The following is a 26,458-nucleotide window of genomic DNA, read 5'->3' on the forward strand; positions in this document are numbered from 1 at the left end:
TGTTGTGTTATAATAATTTAAAAGTACGCGCGCACAATAGAAAGAATTCCAAACGAAAGAATTCCAATTTAGCGTTGCGATAAAATCCCAAACATGCGAATGTTTCCGCGGGATCAGAGAAACTGCCTCTAAAATTGCAGCAGGCAAAATGCGGTTCGAAAAGAAACGATTTTTTTATGCCGATTCTAATGTAAGTTGGTCGACATTTTGCAGATGGTAATCGCGGCTCGGGAACGGATCGGAATCAGGCGACGAAAAATCGAACCTTGCCGCGAAGATAGCTCCGTTATAGCCACGCGGCGTAGCACCTTCACTTCGCCGTGTAACAGACAGTATAGTCCGAGCCCTGGCAGCGCTATACTACGTTGTGCCGCTGACCCAAATGAATCCTATGGCCAGTCAGTCCCGGTCCGGGCTTCTTCGCGGCAATATTACTCGCTCGGCCACAGCTGGCACCGTTCGAACACGCCTCTCCGCGTCGCTCAATTAAAAATCCTCGATCCTCGCGATCTACCTGCCGCGAGTGTCCGTCGATCAGTTATCACGTGCCCGATTAAACCATCGGAGAACAAGCTGCCCATATTGCAGCGGAGAACGGGGCCCAGTGAAATTCTCAGCGCGCCCTAAACAGTGAAAGTTCCGAATCGGTAGAAACGTCCTCGTCAAAAAAACGCTCGATCTGTGTCGATCCGCTTTGCCGCCGCGAAAAAAATCGGTCGCGCGATTCGGAGAGAAAATTAGGCGAAAGGATCGTAACGATTCCCGCGTTCGGTAATCTCGGAAAGGAATAGCTCCGAGGGAATTTCCATCTATTTTTCTACATGAAGAATCGGCCGATTTTTGTTTTAGTGTAATCGGAATATAGTGATCGAAAGATTCAGTGATCAAATGTGAGATCCGAATTGATAGAGAGAGAGAGAAAGAGAGCTAGTACGGATTGTCGCGCTGGACCGAAAGCAAGGAGGCCGAGGATGCCAATGACAAAGGCGAAAACATAGTAATCGCATTCGCCACCGACTGCCAGGATCCGATTGATCGAGATCGCGCGCACTCGCAGACTCCAGACAGCGATGCGGTTGCATTCCGCGGCAACCATCCGTCCGCATAATCATTGACACTCTGCAGTGAGTACTCATCTCTTTCTTATTTTTCTTTCTTTCTTTCTCTTGCTCTCTTTTTTCTCTCGCTTTTCGTTCTCGTTAGCGTTATCCGGCGAGTCGCGAGTTCTATCTTGTTAACGAAGGAAATGATTTGTGGAATATCAAGGACGCCTCCGCCTCGCGTCCTTGCGTCTGCTTATGAACGGTGCATTAATTCGCTCAATGAGCATAACAATGTAAATGCAGTCCTCAATCGGATGCGCCGACCCTCCGTTGCACTGTAATTTCGAAATTGTGCTCGTTCCGCGGTGGAATTCTAATTTTGTCTCATTCCGGAGCCTCCATTCGCTGGCCATCGACGATCATGCCTTTCCGACTGACCTTTTTCATTCGATCGTGCTCCCTGAACTGTACCGCGAACGGTTCAACCGTCGTTGACAATTGTTTCGGTAGATGCTTCGAGCAGTTTTCACGAGGATTTTCTTCGCCTCGGGCGAATTTGGTTTCATTAGGAGCAGACTCGTGTCGCAAAACGTTCACACAATTGGATCAATTTTTCGTATCGAAGTCGATCCACCTTGGCCGGCGATGACTGCGCGAAGCGCTAATTGGTCACTGACTGCTGTGTCCCTAATTTATGAATGACACTAATATTTTCTACTTATCGGCCACGCTCTAATGTGCGTGGGCCTTGGTGCCATCGGCACTGTCTTCCAGTTGTTAGAAAAATTAGAAACGAGGCGCGAACGGTTGCCCCGATCAAATTTATTCGAACAATAATCGCTCGGTGCACCTCGAGTTCGCGTAGCAAGATTAATTCGAAATCAGTGAAAATACGTGTTGCCGCGTTTTCCAAGCAAGCCATCAACACCCTATAAAAATAATCTGTGCAGCTATTTAATTTGCATCGAAGCACCCGGTGATTAATTAACGTAGACTACTTCGTCATCGGTCGAAGGCGTTGGAATCGTTTCGCGGATTCGATAAAACTGAATATTAAGCGTTCGTGGTCTCGGCGGAGGGCCGATAGCCGGCAACAGGAGATTTTATGCAGTGCAGTTTTAAGTGGAACGGAGCTCGCAGTAAAAATTGCGACCGGTGAAGGCTGAGAGCTGCTTCTGGAACGCGGCGTACGCTATGACGAATGGAGCACGCTCGGCAATAGCAGTTTTACTGTGCACTAAAAACCACTATCTAGTTACAAGAATTCTTTTTTATATCCTCGGAACGGCGAGCTAGACGATCAGCTGTTACGTTTCCGAGGAATCGCGCTGCGGCTATTCTCTCCCGGGAGAAATAAAACGAGCCTCGCTTACGGTAAATGCCCACGCGGCACGGAACGTTAAGCTTAAAAAAAACAAAGAGCCGAGAGAATCAAATTTATACAACGGCACATCGATCCCCTCCGCGCTCCTCCGTCGAGAGATTCGGATACAGAAAGATTTCGATATGGAAACGGAGCGGTTACATCGTAATCGAATCTAAACACGAAATCCCTGTTTTCTCTTCATTATTCTCGCATCCACGATCCGCGATAACTTTCCATAAATCGGAGTAACCACCGCTTCGGAAGATTCTAGGATACGTTTAAAAAAATAACGGCGATTTCAAGCGAATGTTATTAGTCTCTCGGAAGAGATAAAATAGACAGATCGCGCGAATCGCTGTCCTACATACGCATTCCATTGGAGTACAAATTCTGTCGCAGTGTGTGCAGCTGGTGCTGCAGGAGCCACAGAGTTTATCTGTCACGCTGCTCGTCAGCGAAAACAAGAACGAAGAATATTTGCGAAGCTGGCATCGTCGCCGGACAATTATTAGCTCGACCATGAGTCGCTGCAACGACGACGATTCGATGATGCTTGAAACGGTGTTCACGAATCGATGCGACACGCGTGACCGGTCGTTCGATCGGCGTAGCGGGTACAGAGCGTTTGACGAAGAGAAGCTGAAAGAGACGGAGCGCGGCATCTTGGAGGCTGGTTGAAAATAGAGCGAGACAGGCGGGCCGAAAGCATAATCGCGAAGACAAAGGCACGCGGAAGCGGCACAGCGAATAATCGGGGGTTGAGTAACCGCGAGGACGAGGAGGAGAGGCCGATGCGAACGACCGATGGTAACTCGAGCGAATTAGATCCTTCTAAATCGAGTGTTGGCACCGGTGCCAGGTTGCTGCGTCGCGCCAGCAATCACCACCGGGCACCGGGGTGACTGCATCGTCCTGCCGAGAAGTGGGTTACGAATACTGGCGAGAAAGTAACCGAGAGCCGATCTGTCTCGGTGGCAGGGGAAGATTAGGCGCGGCCGTCCGGTTTGCATCGGCGAACACATTATCGGTCGCAGCGGTGGCCAGGTTGATCGTCTCCGGTAGATTCAGGCCGGCTGCCTAGAGCTCGATAGACCTCGGTACGGCTTCGGAGCTGCTTCTAAGCCTGGGTGTTTCGTTCAGAGAAAGGAGAGAGAAAGAGAGAGAGAGAGAGAGAGAGAGAGAGAGAGAGAGAGAGGTGGCCTCTCTGCGTGGAACGCGCGTGCCAAATTCCGACGGCGACGACGCAACCGGCAACGCTTGTCTGTGTTCCGCGTGGTTTCGAGGTCAGGGAAGAACGGCTATTTCGCGGACTAGGCTCTTCTCTCCTGAATCGCGTATCACGTTTCCTTCGCCAGATGCGTAACCCGGCCGCAAACGGAATACTCGGGGTGCTAGCCCGAATTTTTGCTCAATTATTGGTCCGCGAGCTTCCTTTAGATTTCCCGGATTTTACCAGGCCTTGACATGGTCTTCGCTAGGTCTTGCCAGGTCTTACCAGGTCTTACTAGGCCTTCATCAGATTTTCTAAATTTGACCAGGCCTTGACTAGGTATTGCTAGGTCTTACTAAGTCTTACCAGGTCTTACTAAGTCTTACCAGGTCTTACTAGGTCTTGCTAGGTCTTACTAGGCTTCCTTCATGTTCTCTGAATTTTAATAAAACTGGATCTTGGCCCAAGACACTCTTCGGCTTCCCCAAGTTTTCCTACGCCTCGATCACTTCGGATCGTCAAAGGCTGTTCTTCAGATTTCTTAGATTTCAGAATGATAGCCAACATGCACGCGACTGTCTAAAAGACTCGGTCACCGTCATCTGTCAATTCCTGAAATCGAGCTCAACTAGTTCGCTTTTATCCCGTTCAAGTCCCGACTTCCAGGCAATCGTGCCGGCAAAGTGCATCGATCGGGCACGGAACAGTCAGGTGTTCATCTGTTCAGGCGTCGCTGAGTAATCGTTACAAGCTAGCGTTATCATCGGCGAGCCCGCTTTCCACTGTCGAATAAATCTCGCAGCCTGCCGAGTCGATTCCGCAGACCCGATGCTCGGATCGACGGGTTTCTAATTGGAGGTCTTCCCGGATGAAAGTCCAAGGATCGTTCTCGATCCCGGCTCGTTTATCGAGCGACGCTTTTTAATCCGCGCCGAGAAATCTGGTTTCCACGGTGCTCGCCAAATCCAGACGCGGAAGCCCGCCGTTATCGGATTCCGTCCGCGATTTGTTTCGCAAGTTCGCGATGCTCGGCGTCGGATCGGGACGAGCCTCGATCGCCGTGCTAAAACGGAGTTCCCGTTGGAGGATCGTTGATTAATCGTGAGAAACGGTTTCAAGGTGGAGGCCAGCATCCTTCCCGAGGCTCGGAAGAGACAGGAACGTTCCGCGCCGAGGATAGAGGCGGCGAGAGAACGGGAGAGGAAAGGAGACGGGGCTACACGGAGTGGGCGACAGAGTTTCACATGACCGAGTTAGAGAGCCATACAGTTTCGCCGAGGGCACGGTGCTCGTGACACCAGATATCGTTTTCACGTAGGCCGGCTGATTGCTCGCCAGCCTCTAATTGGCCAAAGGTCACAATCATAAAACATAATTCCGTCCCACTGCCAGCAATTGCGAGGAACGGTCCCTAGATCCGGCCGATGATCGCGGCCCCCTTCGATCCAGCCGCGATCCGCGCGCCGATAAATCACAGATCCATCTCTTAATCCTGCGCCGATCGCTGGTGCATCGGAAAACACGCGGCCGATATTTACGCCACGCGGGACAAAGATCGGCGCAATCATTATAATCGATGCAAGAAAACGCTCCGATTTTATGCAGCTTTTCAAGGATCCTAGCTGGCATTCGAAGTTTCGTTTCGTTTAACAAATTCATCGCGAATCAAGGGTTCTTCCAAAGGATTCAAGATTGATTTTACGTTTCTAAATCAGATCAAACAGTAATACCGAATGAAATGTCAAGGTTCTGGAGTTGAAATCGTCGGAGACAGATCGAACGTGAATTTCCCATTTTATAATTGTTATTGCGCGTTTTTTATGGTTTCTAAAAATTTGCCAGAGCGCGGAGGGCCCCGGCGAATCCCCGCAGAATCAAGGACGGCCCTCCTGCGGGTCTTCCCGTCGGGGAATTTCGTTTCCTCCGAACCGGTGAACGCTTCCTTGGTCGAAACAAGGCCGGGCTTCTCTCGGCGTCTAGATCCTCCGGATCTCCTCGCGTGGATTCGCTCCGGCGAGCATTTTTTTCCGACCTTGGCCGATGCTACACCTCCCGGCATTCCAGCCTAATCGAACGACACACCTCTCACCGTCGCGTCCCATAATCCGTAGACTATACTGGCCGAGAACGTACATATACATAGTTGCCCGGTGTTAGCCGCCTTAAACGAGATTAGGAAGCATGCTCGAGAGCGTTATCGCGTCTTTGATGAGCCCACGATCTTTCGGAGAAGTACCCTAACGTAGAAGAATCTCCGATAGAACCGGGTAGGCCAACGGCTTCGCGCGGCCATAAGTGCCTATAAATTCGTTGTTTTATAAAGCGGGCCCTGCCGGACAGGCGACTCCACGTTTTTATGGGGCTCCATTTTCGGCTCTCTTCGGATTCTACGGGGATTTAATATCAGCTGTAATTGTTTCTGGTTCGGTTGGGTAGTCGGTGCTCGGGGAAGATTACTGTTTTCGGGTGGTTTCCTGGCCGCAGGAAATCGTTCTTTTAAACTTCTCTGAAGTATTTTATATTGGTAGTAAAAATAATTCTTTCGAATTACTAGCAGCGTTTAATATCGGCGGTAAATTATTATTTTTCGCCTGTTTGGACACCGAACGTTCGCAGGAAATTATTGTTAGGCTCTTTGAGGTGTTTATTGCCCACGGCAAACATTTTTTTAGCATTCCTCGAGCATTGATAGCACGTTTATTTTCCAAGTTTTTGAGAGTATTTAATATTTTTAATAATATTTTTTAAGTCTTCGTGAACACCCAACAGTGGTAGTAAATAAAAATTTCCAGCATCTCCAAAAAGAGAGAGAGAGAGAGAGAGTTACCGTCAACAGCTAAAATAGTTTTTCATTTTCCCTAGTCCAGCATTCTCGCTAACAAACGCCATTAAATTATTACATCAGTTCCGTTTCTGTACCGGCAATCAAACTCAGATATCTCTGTTCGATTACACAGAAAATTCCGTATATTCCCAGAACATTTAGCGTCGATGGCAGATAGTTCCGTTCCGGGTACTCGACACTGCCATCAAATGGTCGCCTCGACAAAGTTTCCGATCCGAAGAAATTAATGATATTCGTTGTCTCCGATAAATCTATCTGCATGGATATTCAACGAGCTCCTAATACGCGAAGTCGAATAAAATCGTAGGAAAACGGCGAGATTCGGGGATGATTTAAGGAGACCCGCCGAAACGGCCCGCGAAAGTGAATTGTTTTCGAATAATCCGCAGAGCAGCACGGAAACGCGAACTTTCTTCGTGTAACCTACATCCGGCGCAAACGGCAGGAAGAAAGATGTGTTCACATCGGGCGAAAGACTCGAGAGCATAATGGAGACAACGATTTTCAAGACTGGTTTCCTCGAACGACATTGTTATCAGCCGGAGGAAAATTAACCTGGTTTCTGCGGTTCCCTCTAACTGGTTTGAATCCGCCGGTAGCCCGGGAATAATTTCACTCCGTCCGTGTCCTCTCGAGCGGTCTTCAGGCCACGTGAATTGAAATCTGTGGGGGCCGGAACGGGAGGGAAGCAGCTTGACTCGGGGAAAAGCCACTTGGAAAATCTACTTACAGGGTCCGGGGGTTTATGGCTGCCACCGGGAATCTGATATTCTTTGAAATAACTGGAGGATCGTCGACTCGTACCTCCGCGTTCATCAAGAATATCTTCTTGGACGTTCCTCCTACTTAATGGCCCTTTCAAACAACCGTAATTGACTCACGCTCGACTACTGCTGCTCGGGCACGATGGCTTTACTGCTTACTACGTTCAAGGGAAATATACTTAACAACTTGCTCCATTTTTCTGCGGAGTCTTCGTGCAGTCTTCGCAGTTATCTTCTCGATGAACTCGAACGCATTGAAATCGGAGCACGATCTTTTTGTCCATTGTTTTAGTACATTTCAAATGGAACGGTGCTCTTTCAAACTTTGTTCGATCTTCCGTTTACTTTGTTATTTCTTCAGGATTTTCTGTCGTTACAAGTTTCTACAGTTCTTCGTTTATCCTTCGAAAGAAGAAGAATCGTGTAGCCTGAAACAAAAGGGGAACAGAACTGTGTCGCGTTCGATTCGATCTTCGATTTCATTGTTTCTGAAAATCTTTCAGCATTGGAAGCATCGTTTTAAAATGATCGCGCATCCGCGAGTGAAAATCAAATAAAATTGCGTCGTCGTTCCTGGAAACTGTTCGGACGCCTCGAGCAACGTTTCAAAATGAATCTACCAGAAACTTTTCTCTGCCGGATGGTTCGAACTTTCGACAACAATAATTGCGCACCCTGCAGTGTACTTAATTGCCCAAGAAAGTGTTCGGCAGTTAGCGGGTCTTCTGAATCGGAGTGCAACCACGGTTCGCGTGCAGGCTCCGCGAGCGCTCCCAATCATGAACCGTCGATCAACAAGTTGCAATCGCTGGATCTCTCCGCGTACACGAGTCGTACATGAGAACTGGCGTGCTCGGCCGATTTCAAGTCCACTACCTGCTCGATAATTACTCGAATTTTTCCAGACGGAATAATCTCGCGCGCGCTGCCCATTTTCCACTCCTATTCCCGACGGTGATCGTGTTTATCCAATCGGTTGCGCAAGCAGCCAACCAACGATTACCGCCGCCACCGGTTCTCCACGGGCGCAGCCCATTTTCAAATTCGCTAATATCAGTGTTTCCTTCTCCGTCCACAAGCGCGGCGATAATTTTCCGCGACTCGGGGAAAAAACGAGTATTCGCGTTACGACGCGGGTTCGGCTCGTTAACCGGCCGCTCGTGAAAGTCCGGCGCGCCGAGCCGCTTCGAAACGAGGAAACAGGCGGTTGACCGGCACTCGGAAGCGCAGATCCGAGATACGTAATTAGAATCCTCGATCGGAGATGCGGCTTCGATAAGGACCACCGTGAAATCGTCGGCGTTCCCCGAGAAAAATCACAGAATTCGCGTGAATTCGATCGCTTCGTTTGTTACATTTAACGAGCTTACCTTCTGATTTCCTTTTACTTTTGGGCATTCCGAATGTTTGGTAGATACAAAGAGGTGGCAGATGCGGTCGAGAACCGTTGGAAAATAATTGGAGCTTCGTTGGAATAATTAGGAAATTAAAAAGTTCGCTCACCTTCGCTTGCACCATTTCGATTGCGCGGTGCGTTCGACGAACAGCTCGTTCGATATTTACTTCTTCTCGAGGATGTTCATCCGGAAAGATCCATATGTTCGAAGTTGTTTAGCGCGCTTGGAGTGCTCTCGAGGATGTTTTCGGAGTTTCGTTTCTGATCGGGGTGTACCGGTGTCACCAGATGCAGGAAGAGGATGTTCCTTCGACTGACAGTTCAAGAGGTATTTCCACAATCGCGCAGCGACGTCTTCGTGGCGAAATAGTACGGGAATTATCGGGTTTAATGCGTGGCATTAGCGACGTCCTCGTTCCAGGGAAATATCGCGTTCTGTCGGAGAACCCGAATCCTACTTTCCCTTCGGTGATGAAAGATCAGCGGCCTGCAGCGCGGTGATGCCTGCCGAAGAGCCTCGCGGTAGCATATTCCAATGATTTAGGTACGAAACGAGTCGCGATATCGGGCCTGCTAGTTTTACCGTTCGAGAAGACTCGTTCCAACGACTTCGTTATATATTCACAGTAAATATCGTCACCTTAATGCTCCCGGCAATTTTTCTCGAGTCTCGTTACCTCGAACGCGGCGCGAACTTCGAGAATAAAAGACTCGAGGCGGAAGATTGAAGACTCGAGTCTGAAGATTAAAGACTAAATACTGGAGAGTAGATACCAGAGATTGAAGACTCAAGACTGAAAACTAAAGGCTGAAGATAGAGACAGTTATGGAGATGCAAGTATCGCGAAGACGATCGAGCAACACCGAGCGCAGCTGCTCAATATTCTCAGGCCCGATCGCCGTAAATATTCCGTAGGAATTCGGCGTGCCGGAATTCGCTGGTTAAACTCGGTCCCAATAATAAATTAGACCATGCAGGCGGAATAGAAAGTCGCGGAGAGGAGCAGAGAAAACCGGGCACCGAACGCGCGGAACGAGGAAGAAAACTGGCGACAGGGTTCGGTGCCGGCGGAGAATCCTCTTCGAACGTCCTCGCCACGGTTGACATTTTCCTTGCAGGAAAGGAAGCCTCCGCCGACTTCCTCTTTCCCGTGGCAATCGCTCCTCGGTAACCGGTCGCGTTGATTAACAACAATAATTCCGGGCCGCGCTTCCTCGTGGCAGAAGGATGTAGTAATTCGCCGCGCGCGACGCTAATTGCCCGGGCTTTCATCGAGATTAAGGTATCAACACTCTCGCTCGCGAGAAACGCGACGCGGATCCTCTTTCTCTGTTATCTTCCGAGCAGAGCGGTGCTCCTCAATGAACTTATCTCGTTAATGGCGGCGCTAATCGGAAGGAAAATGCATTCGACTCGATTGTTCTCAATTAAAGAGACGAGGCGAGTTCGTTTAATGAAAGTATATTTCATCGCCCGCAGTATCTCCTCGATTGAAAGCAACGAAGACGCGCGTGTTCTGTAATTATTGTATGCTTTAGCGTGCCATTAGAAAACTATCGTTTCTAATATTCCCAATTTGGAAGAGAAAGATTTAACGACTGGTTTCGTAGCCTGTTTACCGCAATTATCGACTTCATTGACTCTACGATCAAAAATATTCTCTCTCTTTCTCGCAGTGGATAATTAATATCTGTACAATTGTTATTGTTATTTATAGAAAAATGCATTGTGCTTTATTTATGGGCAGAATCTATTAATGGAAATACGTTGGCAACACGTGCGAAACACATGCTCGAATAACAGAAGCCCCACGGTCCCTTTTTATCGATATTTTTAGCTGGATGAAATATCGGATCGGTTTTTTATGGAAAAGGCGAGTTTATCGTCAGCGGAGCGATGAAATATTTTTGAGCATCGGTGTTTCGTTCTTGCCGCCCCGCAGAAAATTCCTCTTTCCCCCGCGCCGGATTCCTGGACCCCGTGGAATGGTTTCTTAGACACTTTTCTTTCCTCGCAGTTTCCGTACCGTTGATCTCTGTCGGGGAAACTGGCACGGATCCAGGCCGTTTCGATGAATAGTCCGCGCAACTTTAGTGCTCGTAAAGTTTGTTCCATTTCTGTCGAACCTCGAGAGCAAATTAGCGTGAAGGTACGCTTAATTGGGTAAATTGGCGACGATTAATTTTGGTTTCTGCCGCGGCGGTTCTACGAATTCCACCGAGAACAAAGAATATCCTACTTCCCTCGCTTCGACGGTCTTCAATCATCTCTCACATTTTTCGTTGCACAATTTTGCAAGAAGTTCCAGACGAGACTTCTTTGTCTCCTCGATATTCACTATGTATTTTTAGTTGCGACTCTTGCAACATAATGTGCTCTCTACATCTGTTCGATGTCAACGCCAGCTTTACGGAGAGCATTAAAAGCAGCTATTTTATTTCTGTTTATAAAAGCAACGATGATATATATTCGTTCGGATTTTTAGTGATCTTTACCGCAACGTTTGCCCAAGCAACAAATTCTTCGGAAACGTTTTTTTGCAATCTCGTGCAATCGCGAATTAAAAAATCGCGCGATCGTAGCGTCAATGCGACTTGTACATTCGTTCGAACAGACAGAAGAGATTAATTTTTCGATGAGCACTAACGGAGACGACTACGGTTCTGTTTTCAGAGATGCGAAGCGAGGTAGGAGAATGGCTGCCGACCTGCGTGGGTTCACCGATCTGCATCCTCTTGCTGTCATGGTCGCTGCTGATCTATCAGAGCCAGCCATCCTCTGCGAAACGGAAGATCGATGTGTTCACAGTGGCCATTCTCTCGGAGAGTCTCGTGCACCAGCTCGGACTTCTTTTCTACGCGATCCTCACGCTGATTCGGCCAAGCAACCATTTCGGAGGTATCTATGAATCACGCTCGTCTCCGAGTCTGTCCCCATAATCGAACCTGCTCGAGGAACGTCGCTGCTTATTAATAAATAGCTTCGCGTTGCCCAACAACCTAAAAATATTCTTTGACGAGCGTCGAGCCGGTTATCAAGGATTTAGATGATCGATATTCGGCGTGCGTCCTCCGTTACGTCGTCGCTGTTATTTTCTGCCATCGTAAATAACTTCCGGCCATACGAACACTTTCGTTTCGAAGAATTAACGAGCCCAAAGATCTCGTAATGAAATTCTCCGAGTCATCGGCTAATCGCTACGATCTCCAATTTCCAGAGTTCTGCTCGACCCTGGTCTGGATGCTGAACTCCTCGAGCATCCTGCAGGAGTTGACCCTGACCTCGATCGCGATTTTCACCGCGATCAGCACCAGGGACGTCCATCTGACGAAAAATCATCTTAAGTATCACCTGGTGAGCCTGAGCGTGATCAGCGCGTGCATCGGAGTGACGGGTGTCCTGAACTTCGAGCCGGAGCATTGCGTCTTCCTGGCGCAAGAGATCTCCTTGAAGTACGGCGTCTTCGTCAACTCTCTGAGGTGTCTGCTGATGCTGACCACCGTGATCAGCCTGCTTCTGGCTCTGGTCAGAACGCTGTGTCGGACACCGAAGGGAGAACTGCTGAAATCGGTGTCGGATCTGTCGGATGCCAGCTCCAAGAACTCTTCGGGCGCTTTCGAGTGTCATCCACAGCAGTGGGATCCTTCGAGTGGATCTTGCACCAGCGGGTCCACCAATAGCAGAGCCTGCTTGAGGAAGAAAAAGGTCCAGGTGGACGAGGCTAGCGGGAAGTCGACGATTTATAGCATTCTCTTCGCTTGCTACGCTTTCCAGCATGTCCCCATCCTGGTGAGTCGATTCCGCAAGTTTCTTTGCTCGTTCTTCGCTTCGAATTCATCGCTCGAGACTTTGTTTCGAGTTGGAATCGTATTTTTGCAATATCTTTTTATGGACTAGGTAAATTCTTCGTCGATTTTGAATACGAAGTTTCGCAACTTTGCGTTCAAATTAAGGAGAACATTTCTCGAAGGAAAATTACCAGGATCCTTACGGATTCTGAACGTATTAATTTCGGATGATTTTAACACGAATATAATTTTGTTACCAAGTCGGCAGTTTATAATACAGCATTTCAGCTGCCAGGAGAAATTTCTGAAGCGCTCGCGAACAACAAAGTCAAAGGGTAAATCATTTTGAAAAATTGCAAACGGCGTGAGCGTAAAGTGATTTTTTCGGTGTCGATACTCGATAGCCGGTAATAGCCACCTCTCGCGACAGATTTATCGCCTCGGGATTTATTAAACGCTCGGTATCCCGCCGATAGAAGTTGGTTGGCTCGAGCAAATTTGCTCCGACCTAACCGTCTCGGCCATAACAGCCGTATTTCGTAATATCCACGAAATCGCGGGCGCGCAGCGAGCCGTGACAATGTTACACGATCGGAATCGATGGACCCGACTCACGTCTGATCTATCATTTGCGAACGATTAAAAGCGCACGATTGCGCGACCCCGCTTTGTAATAGCCTCGCGCGATCGCATAATTCGTTCATTAAATTAGCCCGATAAATTGCTGTCCAATTACGGCCCGTTGTTTCCTAATGTGAATATTTATCGGCGCGTTAGCAGCTAATATCCGCTGTATCTTTCGAACAATTCATTTTTCCCCGTCGAAGCTAATGCAACAATCGATCCTAGCGTTTCGTAAACAATTCGTGACTTTCTTTGTTCTTCGACCGGAACAATGAGCTACTAAATAAACTAGTTCAGTAATTAATAGAGAACGCGAGAGAACTTTTTTAAGTTCAATCTTTCTCTCGTTCTTTGCGAAATAATTCACGAAAATGGATTTCCGCGTTAAGATTTACGGTTCGTGTTTTCATTATTTGTTTACGGCGCTCTAATTTCGGTTTGATAAGCTTGGAAACGGTTTACGGTGATTTCCGAGCGCGGAAAGTCACTGAAACGAGCGAACAATCGCGAACGAGTTCATATGAAAAGATCGACTGAACCGGATCACGAGGGTCCCCGGTGAACCGGAAGTCGTCGTGGGTCTCTGCCATCCGGAAGCAGCCGGTGGCATCGACCATGCTCTCTGTTTCCCGCACCGGAATTCCGTTCATCGACTAGAAAGCTGCACGGGCCGACAGAGACAGAAACAGACGATTGTCTCCTCGCACGAATCCGGCGATCTTCTTTCACGTGCAAGCCTGACTCTCGATCGAAGTTCACGACCTATCAATATTCATCCAGCGTGGCCGATTGTCTCGTGCTCGATGGGAAACAGGGACGAGGGGGGGCGCGCGCCGAAAACGCGCGTCAAAAATATTCGAAAGTGCGAACGGCTTAATACGGCCGACGACCTCGATGCCGGGCCCGATTGGGATTCGTTAAATGCTCCACGGAGAAACTAGCCAGACCTCTTGCTCGTTAATATTTATAATCGCGACCGCCGGTGACGCACTGTGTTTGTAATCGCCGCCGCTGGCCGTCATTTAATTGGGTTGGCTTCTGTGCGGGCGTTCAAGTCCCCGGCGCTCGGGTCGGTCGCGGTCGCATTTCTCCGTCGTTCGTGCACCTTTTCGTTGACAATCGGATTTGAAAAATTGCCGAATACCTTTGCATCGCTTGCTCCGACGATCTACAATTGAATTTAAAATGTTTCTTCATTTTTGTTGGCTGCGGATTTAAAAAATACAAGAGACAGATCCATATTAGCAAAGAAGGATGTTTCTGAATTACTTTCGCTTCCATGATTTTGTATTAAATAAATTAAATTTGTCTCTGGTCTTAATTCTCCTAAAATCATTCGTGACATCTGAAATTAGTCGTACATTTTTATTATCTGGAATTATCGTAGTTCAATAACGGACTAGGAATTCTCTATCTTAATTTCATTTAGTTCCGATAGCAGGCCTCTGCTATCTACTGCCTTGATCTTATGAAATACTCGAAGCTTTACAGAAAATCAATTATCCTACACATCCATGCGAGTATTATACGCAACAGAGGCATAGATAAAAGTTAATATTCCCGGCGTGTTGCTTTAACGAGGAAAAAGTAGAGCAGAAATCGAGAAACGATTTTTACGAGTGTCTGTAGAATGTGTCTGTGAAAATCAGATTACACCGGGTGTTGAATTAGTTCGTGTCGAGACTTGCTTAAGGATCGGAGAATCGTTGGAAGAAGTCAATGAATTCTGTTGCAGCGGCGCGAGTTCCCATTGGCCGAGCGCGTACTCCATTTCCCGTAATCATCGATCGGCGAGCGGGATCGTGCAATTAAACAATCGTACGGATTTCCCAGGGATCGTCCGGTGGAACGAGCCGATAAAATCGAGCCGATCCGGATCGACTCGACTCGACCTGGATTTAAAGGGAAACCGTGTATGCAGGCTGGTTACTGAAAATCGATCGGATCCTAAGCGATGTCCGGCGCGTGTAGCGTGACGCTTCACGCGACTCCTCGCAATTAAAAGCGAGCTCGTTTCGGATTCAGCGCGAGTTTGTTGCTGGAATTGATCGGAGAAACTCGCGTGTGCGTCTGGTCGTCTATAGTCCACGGCTTATACAGCCGATACCTATGAAACGAGGACTCGAAGGGCACGAGAGAAAACCGAGAGAAAAATACGACGCCGGACATGGGCGCGCGATGAGGATCGTTATGGTTGTGTAGCACGCGTGTAACTTAACATGGGGCTTGTTACGTATTGAAACCGCGTAGCATCGCGCGTCGAAAGTATGTTCGCTCGTGTACTGTCGTGTTCCTCCGGAGATTCGGAGCGGAAAATCCTCTCGGGAACTCTAATTGCGGGGATAATTGACGCTCTGGAAATCAGGGGCGGATCCTCGAGCCGATCGATCGTTCGATCGTCGTTTTATTCTCTCATGGTAGAATATACATACGCGATATATTTATAGCAGGATCAGGATGATCGAGGAGCGTGTAAAATCGAGAGAGGGAAACTCGCAGGAACATAAAGTCGGCCGTAATGTAATTAGAAATAGAAAAGAATCGCCGGATCTGTAATTATTTGCAGATAAAATGTTATTGGCGAAAGTGGATCGTCGTATTGTCAGCGAGATTGATCGCGGCGTTCGGTCGTTTTTTAACCCGAAAGAAATTAAGAGCATTATGTTATTCCGTGCTACGCTTTTACTTTCATAATTAGCGGTTTATCTCGAAATCCGACATTGTATCGGCGCCGCGGAGCACGTTGCAGGGCAAATGTGAAAATGTTAAGCACCAGATTTGTACGAAATGATAGCGTAGAAAAGGGTTCTCATTAGAATGGAGAGTGCTTATGGTGGTTCACATTTTTACGGACTAATTCCCAGACGCGAGGATTGAAGTTTCACTTTCCCTTGCATGTATAATCAAATTATCTGCAACTATGGCTTCGTGGAAACGTGGTCTCAACCTTTTATTTCATTTTCATCTTATACGGAGCTTGTTATTCGCTATCATTGAATTGCAGAACTTTGTACATATACAGGAAAAGTTTCTTCGATCGTCTCGTGTGGTGAGAATAAAATCGAAATATCCTGTACTCGATAATTCGTTTAATTACAAGTTTAGAAACGGACTTTCGGATCGGTGGTCCATCGACGCGAAAAACGAGGGCCCGTGAATAAAACGGCGCGTTCGGTGGTCGGCCCCGATGTGCAAATCTGAATACGTTCTTTCATTTTCTCCTCCCGCGAAAGACCTCTAAGTCACCGTGATCACGGTGTGGGAACGTTAGCCAATATTTTTGCCGGCTTTCCAGCGGCGTTTCTTCGTGCCATCTGCTTTCTAAGCGCAAAAGATCTCTGGTAATCGGCGAGAACTGCGTGGCGTGGCGCGGCGCTCGAGTGAAATTCGAAATTTGATTAGATCGGCCGTGAACGGTTTCACTGTGTTAGTGGAACGATATTTCGAGGTTTCCCTTTCCACGGGAGCGCGACTTTCGGCGAGCGCTCCGCTAATTAATAAACTACAAACGGATGAAGTTGGAACACGCGTTCTCGCGAGACCTGCCGCGGAATCTTCCTCGAAGATCAGCGTTTTTGTTCGACTTTTAGCCGAATAGGATCTCGAACACGCGTTGCACGCCGCCTCCTAATCGTTCCGAGTGTAAAAATGTAAATGCTCTCCTGAATAAATCATCCAGCGTTTTGCTCTTACAAGAATTCATAGAAATGTATACATAGAATAATCGACAAATACGCTTAACTCGGTGATGGCTGTGAAAGTTTGTCCAGAGTTATGTTCTCTCAGATCCATTGAAAGAAATCGAAGCTTAATTAGATTTCAGTTTCTTTCGCTGGTGAATTCAATGAATTAAACCCCGAGAGGGATCTGTGGCAATTAAATACACATCGTGCTCTGTAAATTCTAACCGCGATAAGGCAGTAGAAATTCCAGTAATTACGTATTATGTAAAGCCGGGCGCGGTGTACAAAACAGAATGGCGCCTCTTTAATTTCATAGGATTTCGGAAATGCGGAGCACATCGTTTCCGCGGATAAAAATTGAAAAAGAGAGATCCGAGATTCGCGTTCCCGCGGGAGGTCTTTCAATCGCGTACACACGCACACGCCGCTTCGGATTTTAGATTGCGTAATTTATGTGATTGCCTATCAAAACGCCGCGATCCTGGAATCGCTTCGCGTAAATCGTTTCCACCGTAATCCCGGGGAAATGGATTTCACACGTGGTTCCCGTTGCTACGGTACCCGAAACCCTTTTCCGCCCGTGCCATTAACTTTTACGTAAACCGACAAAACAGTGTCCAGACTTTCTTTGTTACGCAATCGTTTGCTTTTCGATTTGTTCCCCTCCCCCTCTGTTCGAACCAGAACGCTTTTGGCCGCGCAAAAATGAATCGCGATTATCGGCGGACCGTGGAAATAAAAAGTTATCGATCGCAACGCTACAGATGCCGTACGATATCGTTGGAAGTCCGCGGTTTTCTAAATCTCTGGAAGCTTTGTAAAAATACGCCGCGCGGGAGCCGCGCGTTCCACGTTTCTACATTTAATCGCGTGTGTTACACATTTCGCAAAGATTGCAATAATCGTCAGGGTTTGAAAAACAAAGCTAAGCAGCGGCGGGCATCGAAAAAGGAAGCGCGGCCATTCCGTGAACACTCGAAAAGTGAAACTCTCGTTTCCAAACCGCGACTTCCATTCCAAGCCCCAATTAATCAGACACTTCTATCGACACAGCGTGTGTCGGCAACGCTGAATCATTGTTCCGATTCAGCTCGTCCTCGAACACCCGTTGACTTTCGGGAGGGATCCAAGGAATGCGGAGGATCCGTTTGCGTAGGGACGGAACCGCGCAGAAAAATTCGCGTACGTGGCGCGCGACGCGCAACGCTCTTGATCGCGCGCTTTTGAAAGCGCGACCGAGGCGAGTTTTCACTGTGGAAATTTCCCGCTCGCGCGGCTCGTTAAAATCGAAAGTAAAGCGGCCACGTAAGACCCCGCCGCCGTGTTTCGCCGTTTCCCTCGTTCGCTATATTTTGTCTCGGCTCTCCTTTTCTGCCCTCCATTGGGACTCATCGGCGCCGCGCCGCGCCGCTCGCGATGCTAAATTGCAGCGGCGCACGCGTCCCTTGTCTATCGACGCATTTCGCGAGCCGAACAATTAGTGGCATGCGATATGCAAGTCGGCTGCATTCCGATTCGACCGATTTTCGCCCGGGGGGAAAGCGGTCGCTCGCGCTCGTGCTCGACACGATTTCTTCGGCAGAATTATTGACAGATGCGCCGCGTCGAGCCGCGCCAAGCCGGTTGTCTGCTGCAACAAACTCTTTATGGCCCATTTACGGCTTCAGCGAGTCCGGGAAAAATTCCACCGGCCGTTGTTAGCCTCTCGCGCGTTTTCCGGTCGAAAACGAGCCTTTCTTCCCATTACTTCTTGCTTCGCGAGCCTGCGGAATTTCTCGTAGGATGGGTCGCGCGTAGCAGCCATTTCCGCGACGATTTTGTTTGTTCAACGGTGCTTCGTTTCCGCTGTCTTTCGCCGCGATTTTAAGCACGTTCATTACGATCTTTTCCAGGTGATATCGATCAAGCCGAGCCTCCTCACAGACTTCTGCACACCTCAGAATCTCGCAACGTGGCTACCTCTCGTCAAAGACACCCTGCTACCAGTTTTTCTGGCGCTGTTCGACAAGATGTTCTGCCGCTACGTGGCCAAAGTTTACTCGAAGCAGGATCACGCGAGGAGATTGTCTCACGGTGAGCTTGCACCACATCGAGAACTCAAATTAATCTAAAACCATCGAACATATATTTATTCTGATCTCCTTGCGATATAATTCGCTGCATCATCGGTGCAGCAATTTTCAGCATTCCGTCGCCAAACAATTACAAATCGAACGTTTCTCCAATTTTTTCGAGCGCGCCGACTTTACGGTCGCACTCTGCGCACCTGAAAGTACTTCGGTGAATTTTCGCCGAATTTTCGGACGCGTCGCACTGCGGTGTTTCGCTTGGCGAAAACACCGTGCGTTCCAAGTTGAAAGAACACTCGATCGGAACAGAGCTGGCTGTCGTAACGGTTGTTCGGGTTCAGGGTTGGCGCGGTAACTTTTCCGGATGCATCTTCGGACATTGGTCTCTCGAGGCTCGTCTAATATTTCGCGGCACGAAAGTTCAATCACCGCGAAAAAACGGCGTTTCGCGTGGCTCGCGTCGAGTCCGGTAACACGATCGAAGAAACAGGATTCCGTGGTATTTCCACAACGGCGGATGGCATCGATTCGCGGATGAAAAATGCACGCGCTGACCCGGTGGCACGCGTGGGAACGGGTTATCGAGATGCATCAACGCGTAATCGCCAAGGAGAAATATCAGTTATGCGACACAGCCGCAGTCTCTCGCAATCGCGGTAACCGCACACCGCATCGTTTCCCTTTTACTCGTACGATTTAGTTTTTCCCATCAGCCCTGACATTATTCGTCCCAATCTCGTGACTCGTCCCTTCATTCGATCGTTCGTACCTCGGATCGCCACGTATCCGCAACGAACGCTGCTAGCACAGTTCGAAGGGAGAATACAAACTGCCCGTTTCATCGATTAAAAGCGCGGAATTTGTACGATGGGTTCGCGAGGAACGCGATGATGCCGCATGCACGTCCGCGGCGAATTTTAATTGCCGCAAGTTGCGATTTTCTGGCGGTGATACACCTCGGCTATAATTTCCCCGACCCGAATTACTCGGCTAATTTCCCCTTCACTCTCGCGACTCATTTTTCTCTCCCTTAATGAGCCCGCCTATCCGTCCAACAAGTCATTAATCAAGATTTGCATAACGTCCCGCTCCACGAGGATGATTTATTCTCGCCGCGGCGATCTCGCGGTGGTAAGTAATTAGAACCTTAGGACGAATTCCCCGCTGTTCCCTTCTTTCGCGGTCGGCTTTAATTGGAAGATGCAAATCCGCGAGCTTGATCCGCCGATACGAATCGCGGTGCCAATTTCCCTTTCGCTCCTACGACCGGTTGCTTTTTCGCGGAGAAACGCGCGGCCAAATCCGGTCCGGTTTGATGGAATTTTTAATTTCTCCGCTTCGAGGATTAATCGGGATCTCGGCGGCGCGCCCTCCCCGCGCGGGATTTCGCGGTTTCGTTCGCAGCACAGCGCCAGAGGCCCGGACAACCGGAGTCGCGTTCGCGGATTTTCGCAAGAGAGGCGGAGAGAAATTCGCCGATTTCACGAAAATTCACTGGTACGCTTCCTTTCGCAGGCGGCATAGACGGCAAGTTTCGACACTTCGAGCAGGACGCCGAGTACAAGCTGCAGCTGAACTTAAACCAAGGCCTGAAGTTCCCCTTGACTAACGGAAGCCTCTACGGACGGTTGCACAACCATCAGAACAGAGGCGAGTAGACCAGCCCCACCTCCATTCATTCCTACGATCGTTTTTCTCTCCGAGGAATGCACCGAAACGCGTTCGAATTCAGAAAATCGCTTCGGATCGACGTCGATAATCAGCCGTTCGCTGATTACCTGTTGAACTCCCATTTTTCTTACAATACTAAGACGTTGCTACGAATAGAACACATAAATTGAACGTAGATCTATCATCGGAATATAATTTCATCGATTTCTAATAGATTTCGTACGTTTCGAACGAGTCGGAAAAAATGCGGCTTACTCAAACATCAATTTGCTATACGTCCGTTTCATTGCCAGCAGAATTATGCGTAGCGTTGAATTCCGTACGGTTTCTAAATTTTGTAAAGGAGCAACTCGCCAAAGAAGAGCGATTATCCTTGGCGTTTCACTTAAAAAAAAAATCGTTTCCAACTTTGTAGCAATCTTCTAGTCGCCACTTACCGCAATTACGTTCATTACACGCTTGCACGGTACCTTTATCGTCCCTACAGCGAATTACGGTTTTCGCGAGGCATCCCCGTAATTTTCTAGTCAGGAATCTCGTTCCGTTTTGGTTTTCGTGATGCATGGAAAAAGAAATCCGATATCAAATGTGCTCGCTCGCGCACCGCCACGCTCGCCTCTTGTGCAACAAAGCCCGTGCCTGCAACTGTTTATTAGCATAATGCCGGTGTATCCACTGCAAACATATTCCCCCTTGCCCCTACCAGGTCCCCTAGAATTTTTCGCGAACGAGGGATTCCGTTCCGACTGCGGCAAACGTACGTACTTTCCATTCGATACGTTCGCCATTTAGAAACACTTACACCATTAATCCTGGCCGATCCGCAATCGATATTTGCAGAGGCGTGAACGCACATCTCCATCGAACAATGTCGTTGCGACATCGTTCATCCGGGGACTCGTAAAGTTTAACGCCGACGCCATTTGTTTCGATAACTGTCGGCACCGTTACGATATTTTATTCGGGACGCTGTTGACCCGTGACAGTGCTAAACGATTTTTTACGCCGATAACTTCCCGCGGATCGATTTCGCAGGGAGCGTCTCCCGGAGACGACGCATAATTCCTCGCATTTGTTTCTCGTCCACATCCTTAACCGTTTGAGTCCCAAGCAGCGCGATCGCGCTGTTCAGATCTTGTATCGCGATCAAACTTTAGCGACGCGCGTACATCGCACAGCTACTTTTTTTCATTTGTTTCTTTGTCAATCTTGACGACCGCTATCGCGCCGCTTGGTTCTCTTCGCGATCAATTAAGACAAGCGCTATTACGCTGTTCGTCGCTTTTCGACCGTGTTTTCTGAATAACCCCTGGGACTCGAACGGTTAAACACGTGTTACATCGAGCAAAAGTTGATTACCGAATGTATCGTCGGCTTAAAAACTGATTCTAAATCTGTAGAAGCAATTTTTGATCGTCGTTCTTAGAAGCAAGAGATACTTATCAAGATTATAAAGTATTATATATTATATTAATATTATATATTATATATTAATGAAATAATAACAGAAATAAAATTCGTTCGAAGCATGGAGTCGTTTCCAGAGACATCGACGTATTGCTTGTCTAGCAAAGACACGCGGTGATACCATTGTTCGGAGAGAAGTTACCAGTCGGTGTTTACAAGAAATCGCATGGTTCTCTCGACGAGCTACTCCCGATTGGCGAACATGCTCTGAATTTTTGATCGCGAGGCTCACGCGACCCGCTTAACACGCTCGAGGAAATTCGTAGGACGATAATCGTAGACGGAGTCTCCTCGGAGATACCTGCGAGAACTCGAACGTCTTAAATAATGGGCCGCCGTTCAACTGGAAAATCGATATCCCCGGTCACGTCCCACGGTATCGCCGTATCCTCGATCGGGGCCATTACGTCGTGTCCTTGAAAACAACATCCTGCGAGTTCCGTTTCCGATAACGTCACCGAGCCATCCCTTCATAAACATTTCAGACTACAATCCTCGCGAGCTGAACATATTTACTCGCTGAAAATCCTAGGATCCAGATTTCGGCATCTTCCATCTCTCATTTTTCTACGATCAGCGTGGTGCGATTAGATCGTGTTTAAACTCGAGTAAAGTGGCAGCACAAAGGTCAGATGGAAACGATTGACAACAACAAAATAGTACGTAGACGATTGAAAATAAAATAGCATAGTTCGATTGAAAATGAAACGGATCTCGCAAGATCTTGCGAGCATCCTCTGCGTAGACGTCTCCCAAATATTTGGCCAAACAATGCTAGCCGTGAAACGGGTCCGACGAGCGAGGAGAAAGTGCCGGGACGCGGCCGTTAAAGGTTAAAGCGGAGGAATCAATTAAATCGATCCGCGCCGAGCCACAGTCTATTAAGTCGATTAACTTCGAGGCTGGAAGCATCTTTCTAACCGGCCGATCAATTTACAGGAAAGACCGGAACGATCACAATGGGCATTCAGCACTATCCTCGGACACAATCGATGAACGAGGACAGCAATTACGCCTCCCTGCCGGCGGAGCTTTCTTCGTTCACCAGTTCAACGTTCGAGCCGCGTCAGGACACGAACCCTGTCGAGCCGGCCAAGAAGACCGCGATCGAACAGCTGAACAAACGGCCGAGACCGAACGAGAGCTTCCAGGAGTTGACTGGCAATCGGTGGAAGATCGGCAGCACGGACGTTTTCGGACAGAAGATGGAGAATCTGGTCCAGTTGGACGAGCCCTGTCCGAAGCGAAAGTTCACCAAGAGTTTGGACGAGATTCGAGAGGAGCCTCCGAGGAGGCACGCGAGGAGCGTACTGGGATTGGAGAACTTGATCATAGGATTGGATAACAATCTGCAGGAGCAACCTCGATACCCTAGAGTTGCTCTGAGAAGGAATCAGAGCTTCGACCATGCTAGATGCCAATCGTGAGCTGGAGTTACTATTAACGAGTTCATTAGCCGCTAAAATATGATAGCAGACAAATTTGGATTCTTGTCGATTGTGAAACTTAAAGGTTTCTTATTGCTTCTACGAATATTTAAGATCATTGTCGTGTACTACAAATTGAAAGCACTCTTTTTTTCGAAAATTAATCTATAATCCTAGAATCATGGAATAGCAGACAAATCTGTAACTCCTTTAAACTATGATCTTAAAAGATCCCTGCTGGTTCTGTAGAGGAACCGTTCAACCTCGTTGTGTACTCGGCACACAAAATAATATTCGCTCACGCTTTCAGGTATCATCGACCATTTCTCGACTCGAGGACGTACGACTTGAAGAAGCAGGATCCGAAGAAGGACGTGCAGCAGAATGCCCAAAGACAGGATGCTCCGAACGAAGCTGACGGATACGAGACTTCCGACGACGAGAGCTGCGACCTTGAGAACGGTGACTTCGACACGATGAGCTCCTGCCGAAGCCGAAGCAGGAGCTGCTGCTCCGTCACCACGGTGGCGAACGATGATTTCGAATATTTTCAACGTAAGGGAACGAAGGTATCATTACGTACACCTTTATATGTTGTTAATCATTACTGGACTGTAGATCGTCTCTAACGCTAATTATAAATACGTCGTTAATTTGTATTAACGGAGATCCGCGGTCTACGCGTTATGCATCTCGGTAGAGCTAGGTTCGATCGCGAAACATCACCGTGTAAATAATACCTTGTGGAAAATTGGGACTCGTTGCATCTTCGAACTAATCTTCGCCTACCGATCATTTCTTAAAACACTAAGTAAGTACATTTGATGGTAGCAAAGTGGCCTTCTCTAGATTTGACCAACCAACGTGAATTTAACGTCAAGAATTCCTGTATCCAAAAAAAAGCACCGCTTCGGCAAGCTAATCCCAGTAAGCACGATCCAACAAAATTCCATGAACCCGCTAAGGAGATCAACAAGCGCCTATAAAAGCAGAACGAAGGAGAACTTGGGAAGGTGTTAACCAGCCGGTAATCCCGGGAGAGATCCCTCGATCGCCTCGGCCGAGGTTCAAGTTTAAAAGCTATCTTCCATCGTGTAAGATTCTCCTCGCCCGGATCCTCGTCCCGCTCCTCTCCCGGAAGGCCACGCCTAAACGCTTTTCGCACGTTCGTCTCCGAGCAGGATCACCGCAAAACGGCCGCGTATCTCTGCGGCGAGCATGAACACCGCATCGAAGCCGCTCGGCACTTTATTGGCCTTTCTTCGGGTTGCGGAATCGCGGATCGTGAGAACGTGCTGTTTTGCAGGTGGAGCTGCTGCCCTCGAAGAGAACCGGCGGCGAGGTAAAGGTCAACATGCGATCTTTCACGCCGAGGATCATCGAGCACGGTGCGGAGGACGAGAGGAGGAGCAAGCGGCAGGCGCCGGACACCAAGCCTAGCATACAGTCCTACCACCTCAAGAAGAAGAGGATCGGTCCTGGTTTCTCGATGAACGACCTGGACAAGCTCACCGTCGACAGGAAGCTGCCCGATCTGTCGATCGACAGCCTGAAGAGCATCCTGACGAACTCCGGAGTCAGCTACCTGGATAACGGCGAGCTCTGCAGACACGACATCGGCGGCTCGGCGCCCGACTTCAAGAAGATCTTCGTCACCGAGTTTATATGAAGGCTAGAGGAAAGTTTTTAGGATCGTTCACGATTTTAGAGGATAGACCGCGGGTTCTCCGGCCGCTTGGAGAACCTGGAAGAGCGAGACGAAGGATATTATAGCTTGAGAGAATAGAGGAGCTGAATAATAATCGGAGCTAGCTTACCGCTGACGAAGGTAGAGAGATTGTTCTGAAGAGAATGGCTGAGGCGTTAACGAATAAATAGGACTCTTCGGAACTAGAGGATCGATGACAGAGACTGTACAAAGTGTTCATACGAAATAAGAGATCCGCGGCTGCTCGTATCTGTACAGAGTACTAACTAACTTTGTTACCCGGAGCTACTCGTTCACTATTTATTGTATACAAAATTCTTGAACGTTCGGAAAATTTCTGAAAAAATCCCGGCCAATTAGCGATCGATACCTAGAGTTTCGAAGATCCTTGAAATGGCTCAAGGTGGCGGATCAACTTTGTATAGATGAAAGGGACGAGCAGCCGGCTTATGAAATTAAAAGAGTTCTGTTTTTATACGACCCGGGGAGCCTGTACAAAGTGTTCTTGTAAATGGAAGAAGCTTCGTTTTAGGAAAGTTAGGGAGAAATCGCAGCAGTTCCTCGGATCTAGGGAATTATGTAACTGCCGCGCGGAAGTAGTCGGATTGGAAAGTCTGCGAACGCACCGCATCGGCTCGAAGAAATCATTAATTAAATCAATTGTCGGTATCATTCTTCTCCGGCGGTTTTTAATCGTCGCGATCGCTATCGCGCCGTGTCAATGCGATGAAAGCCGCGATCGGGCTGCTGCACTCTGCTCGAACAATGCGGGGAACGTTTTATTCATAGTTCACGGGGCGAGAACGGCGAGATGGTTCTCGATGGTCGATTCTGCGCGAGCATTCGCGCGGAAAACCGTGCTAAGATAATTCGTGACTGGAGTAGCAGCAAAATGGAAATGAAGTTTATTCGAGGTGGACCCGCGTTTAAACAGGACAACGCATTACGGCGATGCGCCTGACGGTAAATCACCGGCGCGAACGAGTTACGAGGCACGGGATCGAAATTGCAACGGGCTGAATTACGTTCCGCGCGGGCCAGGCGAACGCTAAACAGGAACGCGAGCAGGCACGTGTAAAATATTTGTAAAATATACTCCTATTGTTTCCGCGGTTACGTTCCGCCGGTTTTATTACGTAAGAAAATCTTTTGTAAGCGTTTGCGCTCCCCACCCCCCTTCGGTATTGTATGGAGATCGTTTTGTATATACCTTGTATATTTGTATGGTAATATTTAATTCGGCAAATACATGTGTACGTGGCAACGCGTGTCCCGATTTATCTCTGCGATACCAGATCGAAATCCAATCACTTTACTCCGACCTATCGACCTGGATTCATCGATTTTTTCGACGTGATTTAAGATTTTTCGTTCGCATCAAAACGAAGCCATTGTA

General features: G+C 48.3%; 1 protein-coding gene across 4 annotated transcripts; it reads left to right on the top strand.

The window, feature by feature from the left end:
- Window positions 1-337: 337 nt before the first annotated feature.
- LOC117226359 (uncharacterized) lies at window positions 338-26,326 on the top strand. 4 transcript variants are annotated; one of them, XM_033480601.2, is made up of 8 exons: window positions 338-1,124; window positions 11,299-11,523; window positions 11,843-12,414; window positions 18,613-18,793; window positions 20,305-20,439; window positions 22,867-23,350; window positions 23,665-23,923; window positions 24,661-26,326. In XM_033480601.2, the coding sequence occupies exons 2-8, from the start codon at window positions 11,301-11,303 to the stop codon at window positions 25,021-25,023; spliced, it is 2,217 nt and encodes a 738-aa protein (XP_033336492.2). In that variant the 5' UTR covers window positions 338-1,124; window positions 11,299-11,300; the 3' UTR covers window positions 25,024-26,326. The 4 variants fall into 4 exon arrangements, with proteins under 4 accessions (XP_033336492.2, XP_033336491.2, XP_076381363.1 ...); XM_033480600.2 differs by lacking the exon at window positions 338-1,124 and adding an exon at window positions 2,529-3,216; XM_076525248.1 differs by lacking the exon at window positions 338-1,124 and adding an exon at window positions 7,789-8,952 and having other exon boundaries at window positions 23,665-23,909; window positions 24,661-24,872.
- Window positions 26,327-26,458: the final 132 nt, after the last annotated feature.

The sequence above is a fragment of the Megalopta genalis genome, chromosome 11, assembly GCF_051020955.1.
Source record: "Megalopta genalis isolate 19385.01 chromosome 11, iyMegGena1_principal, whole genome shotgun sequence".
Classification (NCBI taxonomy): domain Eukaryota; kingdom Metazoa; phylum Arthropoda; class Insecta; order Hymenoptera; family Halictidae; genus Megalopta; species Megalopta genalis.